Consider the following 14,229-nt stretch of genomic DNA (forward strand, 5'->3'; position numbering starts at 1 on the left):
TCTCAGATGGACTGCTCGTCAGGTTTGATACCCAGTTTGCATAAGAGGAAATCGAAGCTTGGAGTGCTGAGGACACCTATCCAAGGTCAAAACGCCTTGTCTTCCAACCGTAAGTCCGAGGCTGTGTCTACTTCCTGGATGTATAAAGACCTGAAAGCTATAGAGGGTACAAGAGGACCACATGAAGTTCTCGAATCAAAGACGTACAGATTGGGTTTGAAATGTGGCAGACGACATGGACCAGCAACAAACTACCAGCACTGTAGAGGAATCCCTGGATTTTATCAGGCTCAACCTGGATGAGTGAATTTCTGTGAAAATGAGAAATGACAGAGAGCTTCGAAGTAGATTACATGCTTATAATCAACATTTAAATATGATATTAGGAGATGTGGAAGAAACTGTGGCTACTATTGAAACTGATGAAGAAACATATGAAGAGATATACAAATCAACAAAATGAAATGTTCCAATGTTCTCTGTCTGGGGAGATGGTGTTGGACTAGTTGGCCCTCCATTGAGAGTTGGCTGAAACAAAGAATTTACCTTGTATGGAAATGAGGAAACTTTGTATAATTGTGTCTTTAAGTGTAGAAGGTATCCAAAAGAGAAACCTGCATAAAGCTTGATATTAAGAAATGACCAAGGATTCTTCCACTCCTGAAATGAGCTGATTTGACACAAGTAACAAATTGTTAAGCTAAATGGCATTTTTATTTTTCACCAACCCTTTCAATAAATGTTATCACTAAGAAGCTGCCCTCTTTTTTAAAAAGATGATTTGCTCTGTTGATTTTTTTCAGACAACTTCCAATTTTTAAAATTTAAATTAAATTTGACGTTTTCTTTTTTTATTTTTTTTTTTAAGACACATGATCAATGGGTTCCAATGCATGATTACAGCAAACACCATTTTTCTTGGTGTGGTTTCTGCTGCTTTGTAACTGAAGGTCAGTGTCCCTGAAAGGGGCAGACATGCCACAGCCAGACATACTCTTTTAGGCCATTTCCCAACCACATGTGAGGACAGGACTGAGACATTCAAATTCCCAGGGCCTTTCCTGGACATTCCAAATCAGCTGGGCAGCAAGTGACCTTGGAACGTGCCTGGTTAATCAGTGCCCCAGAGCACTGGGAGCAAACAAATTTGCCAAACAGTGATTTTAGAAGCCCAACTCCATTTAAATCCTAGTGTTGATCATAAAGACATTCATTGGGTTCTGTAGTTTTTCCTTCTCCCACAAGTGACAAAGATTCAAGAAGTCAGGGAACGCAGGCTGCAGAGCTGGAACAAAGCTGCAAAAGGTCTGGGCATCCTTCCCAATGAAAGAGGGGGCGATGGCGGGACCCTCAAGGTTTCCCATGGCCCCTTGGCATCAGCCCCGTGGCATCAACCATGTGGCTGTGGCATTTGTGGGAGGGTCTAACATAATCACACCTCCAAGGGCTCTTGGGAGAGACCCTGCTCTAATGAATTTGCTAAATCACTGCCGCTATGTCCTGGAGAGGAAAGCAACGTTGCACTTGCAGGTCTAGACTTAGCTCTGCTTGGGCCGGGACCATCACGTGCCAAGGTGGAAACAGCCAGGGCAGGGCACTCTGTGCCCGAACTGCAGGGTAACTGTAAAGTACAGTGCATTGCTCAGTGAATGGCAACTTCTACCCTGAGAGTGGGAAAAGGGTGCAGTGTGCTTCTGTGGTTTGGCTTGCCTGGCACTGATCCTTGCCTTCCTCTGGTAATGTCACCAGACTTTTCTAAGGGGAAACAGCCCTTTTGCCATGTTTGATGGATCTAGTGCAGACAGGCTGACCCCACCCCCAAACCCAGGTGTAGATGAGTGACACAGTCCTAGGCCCATCTGTGAATGCCACCTCTCTGGTCATGTGATAGGTTAGTTCAGGGATGGGCCCAGGCTCACTTCCAGCCAATGAACCAAGGACCCAAGTTGTTCTCAGTAGCATCTCTCTTCTTCTCTAGCTGGAGCTTTCTTTGGCTGCTACAGCCATCTTGCCACAATGAGGGACACCTGCCTGAGAAAGGAAGCCAGTGGGAAGAAAAACAGATCTGGGAGATAGAGGGAGAGCAGGATTGAATGGGTACCATTGCTTCAGGTCCAAACCCAGCCTTTTCAGGAGACAATGAAACCTTTTTGTCTTGAGTCAGATTGAGTTGGGTTTCTGTAATTTATAATAGAAAATATAAAGTAAAAATATATACCTTGTATATCTAAGTTAAAAAAAAAAAAACCTCTTTTTTTGCTTATAAGCTGGCTCTCCCAGGGATCCCACAACATGGGGACACAAGGGGGAAGGGAGCTACCCTGAGTTAGAATTTCCCAGCATTCTCTTCCCTTGTAACCTTGACCTGAGAGTTCGGTCCTACCCCTTCTCTCCCTTCATGCCCCAGCTCTCCACCCTTAGCTCAGATGGCCAGGTTGTAGTGGGCCACCTTTAGAGGCAGAAAGGGACTGGATTGTTAGTTCTGATTCTTGATCAAATTCCCGATGAGACAGCACCTGGCTCTCCTGGAGAGTGATGCTGCAGTTCCTTGGAGGGTCTGCAAGCTCAGGCTGTTTAAAAGAAGATCCCTGGCCTATCTGCCCCACCCCCAGGGGTGAGGAAAGCCTCACCAGTCCATAGCCCTGGAAGAGCCCTGGACTGGAGCGACTTGGCCCCTGGCACCTCCATCAGCTGCCAGCGCTGTTCTGAGAAGAGCCTGCAGTGGGGCTGGGTCCTTCTTGCCGTTTAAGCTGTGCTGCCCCTACAGTCCCAAAGCGGAAGCTGCTCGGAACAACCCTGTTCCCCCTTACAGGTCTAGGAGTTTCCTATCCCAAGGTCTTGCTCAGGGCATCCTCACTTTTCCTGATGCTCCTCTGTGCCAGAGCCCCACCTCAGAAGCCCTGGCCTGTCCCCTCCAATACTACTTGTCCCTCTTTAAAGCAATGAACCAAAGACTGACCCTTCCTTAGGCAACACCAGCCTTGGGTGCAAATGGGGCGAAGACCCTGATTGTACAAGTGGGAAGAGAGCTTCAGGTGACAGCCAGGGGGAGGGGCCCGCTGGCTTCCAGACCCCGGTGTGCAGGTCTACTGAGGTGTCCTTGTCAGTAATAACCCTCTGGGACGGGGCACAAGTAGCTCATTTTCTTTTAAATGTTTCTTTCCTCTTGTTTCTTCCAGGGAACAGCACCTGTGCCTGGACAGGGACAATGACTTTGGAAGTGGTGCAGGAGGCCGCTCTTCCTGCCTGTGGAGCTTTGGCCTGCCTCCCCCACCCCCTGCAGCCAACCCAGAGGGCATGCATTCAAAAGCCCCTCATTAGGCCTCTCTTTACAGGCAAACAAATATCATTAATCTTGGTAAAGTGAGTGAAAGCACATTCACCTGTCCAAGCAAGAGAATTAATGTTGTGTCAATAGGAAATTAGTGTTTACCCCTGCCCTTTACATCGCCCCTTTGCTACGGAAAGCGCAGGGCAGACCGGCCCAAATGTACAGCGTAGTCAGAGGAGAGAAAAATACCCCATCCCGCGCAACACAGGTGCAGGCGTCGGGGGTGGGAGCTGGGGATGGGGTGCCAGGGGACGGGAGAGGCCCTGATGCAGGGAAGGGACAGGAGTCACCCCAGGCCTCAGACAAGGTGAGTGACAACAGCAGAGCCTCACTCAGAGATTCTCACTGGACCATGAGCCCTAGGGAGACATGTCCTCCAGCCCCAGGCAGTCACACAAAGGTGACAGAAGACTCCCTCTCCTTTCCGGGGCAAGTGGCCATGATCTCTCGAACCAGGCAGGCTGTGCACGGAGCTGCACAGGCTGAGGGGGTGATGTTACTGGCACAAGCTGCTGTTTACTGAGCACCCACTAAGTGCCGGGCTCTGTGTGTGATGACTGAGAGGCAGTCTCTAAAAAGCCTATGGAGCAAGTATCCTGCCCTTTTCTCAGATAAAGAAGACACTGCAATGCAGAATAATTCCATAGCTTAGCTCAAGGCCGTACACAGGGAGGAGGTGTATTTGAACACAGCCTGACTCCACAGCCACACACTTCCACACCAGGAAGGATCAGCACGTGAGGTCAAGTGCAAAGTCAGGAAGTCTCTGAGAAAGCCCTTCTGAGTCTTTCTCCACTCCCCCCCACCCACCGGGAATGACTCCCAGTGGGAAGGTCAGGGAGAGGCAGGGCTGGGCGGCCAACTCAGAGTGTGAGGGTGTGTGTGTACGAGCCTGTGTGACCCAGGAAAAGAAACCAAACAGGCCGATAAGAGCTCTTGTTTCCAGAGCAAAGCACCAATGAAACACAAGGCAGATGTAAGCAAATAAAGCTGTGGCGTCCAGAGAGAAAATCAATACTAGATTATAGGTCCTAGCCCAATCATATACCAATTAATACAGAGCGGGTGGGGCTGCAGGCTGGGGAAAGGTGGGTCTGGCTTGAGAGCAGGAGCTGACCTGCCTGCCCCCAGTTTCCCTACAATCCGGGCTGTCCTCTGGTTGGGGGCTGCAGGCCCTGCTTCTCTCTGGGGGAAACCTGTGTGAACAGTGAAGCGGGGAGGGTTGGGGGAGGAGGATAAAAGGAGCTTCACCTCAATGATGTCGGCATCTGGGAGCCGAAGGCAGAAGGGCAAGGTGAATGAGAGATGCTTTGGAAGGCTGGTACTCACTGGAAAGGAACAGACAGCCCAGACCAGACAGAGAAGCTGCTTGATATTTAATTTGCTACAGAAACAAAACAAAACAAATAAGTAAATAAATAAAACAAGGGGCTTGCTTTTAGAAAGTGATAAAAAAAAATTGGCAAAAATGGGAAAACTGGGAAACAGATTTCTACCCCCAAGAAATGATATGGAAGCCTCTGGTCATTCTGTCCATGTTTTATTTAATTCAGAAAGTACAGCCAAGAAGTTAATAAATAATTTTCAAGAGAAGTGGTAAAGGCAGCACAGGACTGGGTGACCGTGGGGATGGAGTGGCCCAGAACCTTCTGTGTTGGGCCTCAGCCTCATCACTCGGGTGGCAGGGGTGAGGCACAATGACACACAGCCACCTGCCGACAGCGGCCAGGCTGAATGGATCTCCAACCCAGGGAGGCGGCTCTGCCTCATCAGGATAAGTCAGAAGTGCCACTGACCAGAGAGAGGAAGTCTGGCTGTGGGAGCGAGGGCCCACGGGTCCGGAACGAGCACGCCCTTCCTCTAAAATCCCCAATACTCTTGGGGAAAGGAGACCCAATGTTGTTCGGGAAGCAGAGAACAGAAGTGGAAGGAAAGGTGGCAAATCAGTGAAAAGAAGGGCACCTGCTCCCATTTTCCTCCCACAGGAAGTCCCCCTGGCCAGAGTCCCTCCTGTACCCTGGCTGCTCCTGGCGCAAGCCCTGGCGCAGAGGCCCTTTCCACGTGGGAGTCCTGTGGGCCAAGGACTGTTGCGTGCCAAAGAAAAACGAAATTTGCTAGCCGAATATTTTTTAGACATTTTGCAAGATGCACGGCCTCCCTGACAATTTTTAATGTACTAACTGCCTGGTCCAGTGAGCTGATTAATTGGTGCTGGAGAGATCAATAAAAAACAGAAAATTAAAACAATTTTAAAGTGATTAAGTAGTTTAACACCTGTCTCCCGTCACGTCAGCGCAGGAAGAAAAATAAAGCAGGTGTCGAAGGGGCCTCCTGAAGCAAGAGAAAACAGCGCCTGCCTTGGAGAAATGACAAATCACAGCTGGTGGATCAATCTGCGTGCAAGCAGCCCTTCGTCGGGCCCGAAGCAGCGGGAGCCAGGGACCCTGAGTCTCTGGGCACCTCCCTGGCCACTCTTGTAGCACTGCTCCTCCAGCCAGGGAGGCAAGTGACTGTCCAGATCCTGAAAAACAGGGCGGGGAGCAAGGTGAACCAAATGTCTTGGCCTAGAATTCTGGATGGGATCAGATGTGAAAGTGTTAGCTAACCTTCTGACCTCATTTGCAGCCGTTTGGAACTCAGTCTGCAATATGTGGAGAGGTTCAAGTGCAATGAAAACGCATTTTTGGAGCTGTGGGGGCAACAGAAGGAAATAGTCATGGTTCTCTAGAGTCACCAGAGCCTTGGTTCTGGAAGCTTCAGGTCTCCACCCCTACTCCCAAGGGAGACAGAGCCTCCCAACCTCCACCTTCCCTCAGCCTCCTGCAGCCTGGTTGTATCTACAGGTGGAACAGGTACCTGCTAGATGATGGCCCAGATGCCCCTTGTGACTCTTTTGTGCCAGCCTCACTCCCCTTGCCCCCACCCCCACCACCAGCAGCTATCAGGAAAGCTGCACAGCCAGCGTCCCTCCTTTCCCATAGTTTCATGTACGTGACTCATTCACTGGAAGTCAACTCATAGAGTGCAAGCAACTCTAAGAGGATTCCAACTTCCCAGCCAAAGTTCTAACAAAGCAGAACGAACCTGGGCAGGGGAAGTGACGTGAGGGAGAACTGACGAAGGGTAGAGGTAAAGCCCCAAGGGAAGCATTTCACAGGTCTCCTGTTCATCCGTGGAAGTGGACTTAAATTTGGCATGGGTTAAGTGCAGAGCTACTTAATGTGACTCGTGTGTCAGAAAGCCGAGCTGTCCTGCGGCTTCCCTGCCTGGTACACCACTGCACCTCCCTGGGCTGGGGGGTGGGGATCAAGCCTTAGGAGAAAGAGCTGGTCCTTGACCAACTCCCTGCACACTGGGACGGAACGGGCCAAGCTCCAGAAAGTCGCTCTGTTAATACTCACCTGCTGGGCAGACAGTCACACGTTTGTTTTCTGCTCTCCAGCGTCCTGTTCCCCTTCAAGGCCCCCTGATGCAGCAGCTTTCACCAAGCCAGGACAGAAAAGGAACTCCAAGCAACAACACAGAAACCTTGCGGCTGGTCTACAACATGTCGTTTTAAAATGCGATTGAAACATTTAATAATGTGAAATGCTGGACAACGCCAAAGCCTCTCGGCTGAACTTACTAGCACTCCACTTTGAAAGCCCTCCTGTCACACTAACTGTGAACGGAAGTCATCGGCCGAGGCCTGCAAAAGGGCAGGGCCAAGGAGGAGTTCCAACTAGTGTTAGCTTTAATAAATACTTTAATAGCCAGAGTGTTTCCCTTTCTCGGACTTCCCTCTGGGAGCTCTGCTTCTGTAGTTAACGCTTGGGTCACTTGATGTTCCTGTTTGGGGCCATATTAGTCTCATCGAAAAGGTGTCAAAACCTTTATGGACAATTTTATGCCAGTGAGTCTCACAAAAAAAGATTTCCAATCTTTGGCTATTGGCTCGCTTCTTAAAATAATCCATACAGCCGAATTTCCACGTGACAAAATGTAGTCCATCTCTTGGCATTTCCTGCCACAAGATGTCACTTTGGTGACTTGGTTAGGAAGCTAAAAGGCCCTGCAGTCCCACTTGTCTCACGGATCACAAATGTCCCTTTGCCAAAGGTACCATTACCAGGGCGCACCTCTCAGCCAGGGGAGGGCTGGCCAGTGGCCTGTCTGCTGCCCAGGTAGGGCCTGAGCTACCTAGAAGGCAACAGACCCGGACTGGCGGCAGTCAGGGTGGGGCAGGGCCCAGCCCAGGAACCTCACCACTCTCAGAAGCAAACACAAAGTTCTTGACACGGTGCCCTCAGGCCTGCTGCTGCTCCCCGTAGAGTAAGCCTCAGACTGACGGAGATAAAGTTTCCCCGGGTCCAAGTTCCAAACTCGGCTGTTTTGTTTCTGTTAAAATGCAATTGTTTTTCTCTGGAGTGTGTGGTGACTGCTCAGCGTCAGGAAGATGTATGAAAACCTCCACTTCAATTCAGCATCCCTTTTCTCCCAGACAAACACGGTCGGATTTTAATAAATCAAAGAGCCACACTGTTTAATAAAAATTTATTGACTTACAAGTGATTATTTATCAAAAGACCATTAATAGCCGGTACTGAAATGATGTGTTACTGGGTGGTGCTGGGAGACTAATAGGAAATCAATGCAGCTGGCCAGCCAGAATGCATATGAGAAGCCCACCCCCCGACAGCTAACGCAATCTCACCAGCAAAATACACCAGACGCTACCCCTGGTGCAATGAAAAGTTCCCCCTTTTTATTTATCGTTTACAAATGAAATGATCAATACTTTTAATCTAGAGCAAAATTTATTAACTTTCCCATCGGAGAGAGACATATTGACTGGGGGAAAAGGGGGTGTTAGTGCAATGGAAGATGGATGGCCGGATGGTCGTTTCTTAACCTGTCCCAGAGTCAGTGCATGCAGCTGCCCCTTCAGCCCCAACGTCCCAGGCCACACAGGGCAAGTGTGACTGGAGAAACCAAATCTGGCCACCCCAGCTGCGCAACAGGCAGCTGGGGACCTACGACACCGGGGACTCATGTATCAGGGACCGTGGAAAGCACGATTCCTCAGACCACTGTTTTTGGTCAATTCCAGGAAGAAAGCGGCTGGATCTGCAGTCCCAGAAGACCTCCGCGGGGCAGCAGAGCCCACCATTGATTGGTAGGGAGCTGCTGTGAAGGGTAACGCCAGATGGTGCCTGCGGACGCGCCACGGGCCTGGTTCAGGTGTTCAGGACTCTGCAGAGCTCTCCCCATGACCTCACATAAAGCCCTTTTTAATCTCTGATGGGCAGCAACAGGGAAGGGGGTCTGGCACAGTCAAGAGCCAAGTTCCAAGCTGTTTCTACTATGTCACAAGGATATCATCTCAAACCGCTCCATCAAGCTTAGTGTGCTGAGCACTGGCCTGGCTGACAGCCTTCTATGGAGCTTCTGCTGGCTGGGGAATTTTACTAGCCTTTGTGGAAAGTTCCTTCTCTTACTGGCTAAAAAAAAAAAAAAGTCTCACGTTTGAATGTAAAGTCTTCCCAAGATTCACAATCAAACCCACCCATGCCCACAATCACCTAAAACACTGGGGACTCTGCTTCACACGTGGGACAGCCTCTAGTGGAACTGAGTTTCACTAGCCCCATTGTTTTGAAGGAAGCAAATCATTTTAAACTGACTTCTCTTATTTCTGAACACAGATGACTTGAGAGCTTAAAGCCAAAGCTTAAATTATGGGTTTAAAACTTACAGAAATTGCAGAAATGAAAAGGGCTTAGTTCTGGATGAAGGAATAGTTACAGAGAAACAGTCAAAACAGCAAAGGCGACATAGCAGGTTTGGAAGTGACATGAGCTGGCCAGTGATATGCCACTAATTAATGCCACATGGTTTTACTCTAAGAGCATCCTCATCACTGCTGGGATCAGAAGCGGGAGCGTATTTTGTATTTTACACGCTTCTCTGTTGTTACCCCTAAGTGCCATGAAGTTTTACCACACAAGACCAACTTAAATTATCCGAAACCAAATATTGACTTATGGATAACCTGGGGCCTGCAGGGTCCCAATTAACATGATGCAGCAGTCTGATGCATCTGCATGCTTATAACAAGTACTAAGTTAAAATTTTAGAGATTTTATTTGGGGGCGGGGCTGTGATTCATAGCCCCTCTCCTCACCTAGTAAAGGAGGAAACTAAACATTGCTTAGACCCCACAAGTATTCCTTTACATAGCAGTGATTCTAAACCAGGTTGTTCTCATCTTTTGTTATCAAGTAAACATTTGTTGAAAAGAATGAGAAACATAAAAATATTAAATACCTATAAAAATAATGAAATAAATGTATTGATCAGGTTTTTTAAAAAAGGGAGTTTAAAAAGGGAACGTGGTCTTCAAAATCAATTTTTAAAGATCTCTGAAAGCTTCAAAACTGTAAATATTACTTCTTATAAAGGCTGATAATCCCTTTGTAAAACAGTTCATAAGAGGCTGTTCTTAACAGTTGGAACAAGTGTTTTTGTTTCAGGGGAAAATGCTTCACTGGGTAAGCAGATCAGAGGAATGGAAGCTATCCCGGGAGGCCGAGCAGCGCGAAGGCTGTTGGGGCGAGAGGCATCCTGGTGTCAGGCAGGACAGAGTGCTGCCCACGCAGGAGCCAGCTTCATTCCCACATCCCCCAGTCGCAGCCTGGAGGGTGGCCTTGGAGAGGTGACACTTACCATGGCTGCTGCCAAATCCTGCACGGTGTGCGGCCTGTGCCACATGGATGGAGGGGAGGGAGAGACGGATAAATAGTAGAGGTGAGGTAACCCTCTTCTGAGGAATTTGACATTGGTGGTGGCCCCTCGAAGCAAAAAGCTGCGAGTGGGGCTTGGCTTCGATTGGCCTTCGGTGATGGTAGGTGGGCGCAGGGGGCCACGAGAGCAGCAGGCTCCCTCTGGCTGTGTGGAGGCCCCCGGTGCATCAAATACCCACTGCCAATCCTGCCCCCTTGCTCACCCTCCCAGGGCCTCGGCTCCTGCCTTGCCCCATGTTTCCACGCGGATTTCTGCTGTCCTTTCAGACGGCCCTGCCACACGGCACTCTCTCCCCCACCTCAATACACACCTCTGACACCCAGGCACCTACCTGTGTAAAACCCACATCTCTGCCTGTGCGGGGGAGTCTGAATTAACCAGCGACAGGCAAGAAAACATTGGATGTGACCACTTTACCTTCTTGGAACAACACTATTCCTCATAACAGAAGTCAAGCAGACACCCTTCAGCCCCGGGGTTCCCTTAGGTAGCTTTGATAAGAAGCACGTTGCTTAGGGCTACATCTAGGGGAGAAGGAGTGAAGGGAAAAACCCCTCTATTCATTCACCATCAAAGACAAGTTTATTTACTCACAAAGCAACTCCGAAGCCCTGGGCAGCTGCTCAGAGCTCAGACCTCGTCCTGCCACAACTCGGGCCTGTACACGAACCCTGAGCTCCACTGCCCTTTCCCAGGAGTAGCACTTCAATCCCCACAACAACCCTGTGAGGTAGGTATCACCGCCCTTCCCCCCTCTGATCCAGGTCACAGATGGGGAAGCTGAGGCACGTGCTAACAAAGAGCAAGTCACGCGGGAGTCTGAGGTGCACACTGGCACTGGAACGTGGAATGACTGGGTTCCCACCACACGCTAGTCACTGGTCCATCTTGCCTCGTCCCTCCCCTTTGGTGACTGCCTGAGAATTTAGAACTTCTTTTGCAGAAAGCCCCTGCAGACGAGTTTCCTTTTCATCAGGTCTGCAGAGCTCCAAGGCTGGGGCGATATTCAGGCAGGCAGGCCACATCGCCGGGAAGTGCTTCTCACGAGCAGGGGCCCTCCCCCAGCCCCGTCCCTGGCACGTGGGTGACTGGAACAGGCTAACGTGCAACTGGCCGGAGCATGGGACCACAACCGATTCTTCCCAACCACTCAGCCCCTTTGTGCACAGGCACAGAGTCCACTTTAATGGCATTCCTCCAATGGACTTATTGTAAAAAAAACAGGAAGTCAACGTGCCCTGGGTCGCGACACTCCACAGTGCTCTGGACGGCCAGCCCAGGGGTCCAGGGTGGCTCTGAAGAAGCTGACATCCTGGGACCCAGAGCAGCGGAAAGACCGGAGCCTGGAAAGAATGCAGCAGAGGGGGCGGTGGCAAGGACTCCAGCTGGCCCCCGTGTCAGGATCCGGACGCAGTGGCTCCAGCAGCAGGAGGCACGGGCTCAGGACCGGCTCCTGTCCTCATGGTTCCCAACAATCATCTTGCTGTACAGCTTCTGCTGCTCCTCTTTGAACGCATCCTTCACCTTCTCCCTCTTCAGGCCACCGTCCCTGTGAGAGAAAGGCTGCATGTAACAGCGAAGAAAGCTTCCCGTCCACTCTCACATCACAGCCACACTCCCTGCAGCTCAGAACCAGGAAAAACCTGCCAGACACAGGAGCTCCTCCACAGCTCTCCCATCAGCGTGAGCTCAGGGGCACCTTCCCACCTCCGAACTCTCACGGCTGCCCGGGGTCAGAATTCACGGCTTGTGTTCAAGGCTCTCTGTAATTGCTTAGACCTACCAAGGAGATTAAAATTCTTTCTACTCCAATATTTGTCCTCACCTTAAAAAAGATAAAGGAGGTATTCTTGCACCATGGAAAGTGCACCCAGCTTTAAGAAATATTGAGACTTATAACAAATCTGTAAAATGGATCTGTGAAGAAAACCTGTAAAATTCAGACCTAAGAATTTTCCAAATTCATGCAAACAATAAACACAAGGGGAAATACGTGTTCTTACTTCTTCTATGTGCAGGGATGGTGCTGGGGGAACCCCAGCACCTCCCTTCATCTTCCCAGAGAAACCCTCTACACTTGGTTTGCTCCCACCCACCCATCACCCCAACTCTTTGCCTACAGGCTAGAATTATCCTCATCTTCAATGACTAATGAAAACCCACGCCCAATTTCCATCTTTTGTGCCTCCCACCCTTTCGGTGTTCTGGGGGTGGCAGCGGTGGTAACGCCCCTGAAGAGCCCCAGCGCCAGGCAGACCTTACACTGAGAGACCTGACGCTTGGCCATGCCCTTTCAAATCCACAGCAAAGGCATCCTGTCAAAAGCAGCCACCTCATCCTCAGGAGGCCTCAGGGAGAGGGAACTTGGAGCAGTGGCTAAACATTCTAGTTCCTCAGGCCAGTCAGACCAGAGTTCAAAATCTGGCCCCAATGTTTCTCCTGTGACTTGGGGAAGCAGGTGCCTAACCTCTGAGTTTCAGTCTGTCATCTGAAAAATGGAAGTAACAGATTCTGTACTTCATGGACCTCCTCTGACCATGAAGGAAGGTCACTGCACAGAGCACCAGCAGTACTGTGTCTATGTGACTGAGGGCCACGCTATTACCTAAGAAGCCACAGGTCAGCTGAAATTTGAATATTCCGACTTTCCCCACAATGCCCACTTCAGTCTAATGTCCTCCAGAGCCGACCCCTGCGCCTCAACTTGAAGGACCTGAAGACGCTGGGGTCGTTTCCCCTGAGCCAGTGTTCACCCCCAACCCCTTACTGAGTGTGACTATCTCACTCTGGTATAAGGGCCGGTAGACTGGCCACAGGCCAAGTCCATCCTGACACCTGTTTCTGTAAATAAAGACACACTCATCTGTTTATGTGGTGTCTCTGCATTTGCTTTCAGGCTACGATGGCGGAGTTAAGCAACCGTAACAGGTGCCACATGGTCCGCAACATCTAGGATGTTTATTAATTAACTCTACAGAAAAAGTTTGCCAATTCCTGCTCTAGTAGATAATGCTGTAAATGCAAAAATAGAAACTTTGGCCTTTCTAAGGATGATGCAATTTTGTCAAATATATGAGATCAGAGAGCCCAACACTCCTGTGAGGCTTGCAGATCAGCAGCAGGGCTCCCCGACCTAAGAGTCGGGATTGCCTGGGTGTCCTGGCAGACTGGGACAAACCCCAGGGAGGTTCAGTTCCAGCCTCCTGGGCTCCATGTTTCCCAAGATCAAGCTAACAGCGGGCATGTCTGAGTTGGAACTAGGAGACAGCAGTCAAACTGCTCCCTCTCCAGGGCTGGTGAACTGCATTCTCTACACCAGGGAGAGCAAGAATCTTTGTGACTGGAGTCAACAGTTCAGCATTTCCTTCAGAAACTCACAGTCTCCTAGGCTCAGCTGGTTAGACCTGGCTCTTGACTCACCACAGCAGGTCCACGAGTCCTCCCTGCCTGGCAATGGCGGATTTCACCCTGTTTGCAAACTGGACGGCATCTTCATCTGTCTGCAAGGAAGTGAGGGAGACCACTTAGCCCAGGCTCGTGGTCAAACCGAGCTGGGTGAAGACCTCTGCATGTTGGGGCACCCACCTCTCTGGTCATGGGAGGCAGGTACCAAACGCTGCAGACAATGGCCCAGCTGGTCATCATTCTCAGCAGGTATGTCACCATCCCATATTTGCTGCTGTTAAAGAAGGCATCACCGAATTGAGGGTCATACTGAAAAACAGTGGAAAGCTGATGGTAAGAAGTCAGCAGTTCGAATAATGACTGCAGTCCCTAGGGCAGCATCAATCACAGAAAGATGCTTCCAGACCCCTCCATGAACACTGCTGAAGTAACACTACGCCCAGGCAGTTCGGACCTCTAGGAATGTTAACCTCCCTAATCCAAAATACTGCTGCAGATCCTTGGGGATGACAGCCTTCCTCAAACAAAAGTGTCCTCCAGCTTTGATCAGTTTCACACCTTGCTCACTTATCAGTACATATATTCTATTACTTAAGTTTTCAAGCATATCCCAAAACACATTATCACACAGGCTAATATAGACTGCCATATACCCACCCCCCAGACTCACAGCACTTCACCATACTTGGCGCCTCTACCCTCTTCCCCTC

General features: G+C 49.9%; 1 protein-coding gene and 1 pseudogene across 1 annotated transcript in view; one reads left to right on the forward strand and one right to left on the reverse strand.

Moving 5' to 3' along the window:
* The first annotated feature begins 229 nt into the window (after positions 1-229).
* On the forward strand, positions 230-532 carry LOC149996413 (U6 snRNA-associated Sm-like protein LSm3 pseudogene; annotated as a pseudogene).
* A 10,141-nt stretch (positions 533-10,673) lies between these two features.
* GPAT4 (glycerol-3-phosphate acyltransferase 4) overlaps positions 10,674-14,229 on the reverse strand; it is a 35,095-nt gene continuing 31,539 nt past the window's right edge. The window contains exons 11-13 of the mRNA XM_090258914.1: positions 13,700-13,828; positions 13,535-13,614; positions 10,674-11,663 (exon numbers count right to left, since the gene is read on the reverse strand). Coding sequence (XP_090115040.1) covers positions 11,555-11,663; positions 13,535-13,614; positions 13,700-13,828 — 318 coding nt within the window. The 3' untranslated portion in view covers positions 10,674-11,554. The remainder of the gene's footprint in view (positions 11,664-13,534; positions 13,615-13,699; positions 13,829-14,229) is intronic.

Source organism: Furipterus horrens, unplaced genomic scaffold, assembly GCF_987537825.1.
Source record: "Furipterus horrens unplaced genomic scaffold, mFurHor1.1.pri manual_scaffold_12, whole genome shotgun sequence".
Classification (NCBI taxonomy): domain Eukaryota; kingdom Metazoa; phylum Chordata; class Mammalia; order Chiroptera; family Furipteridae; genus Furipterus; species Furipterus horrens.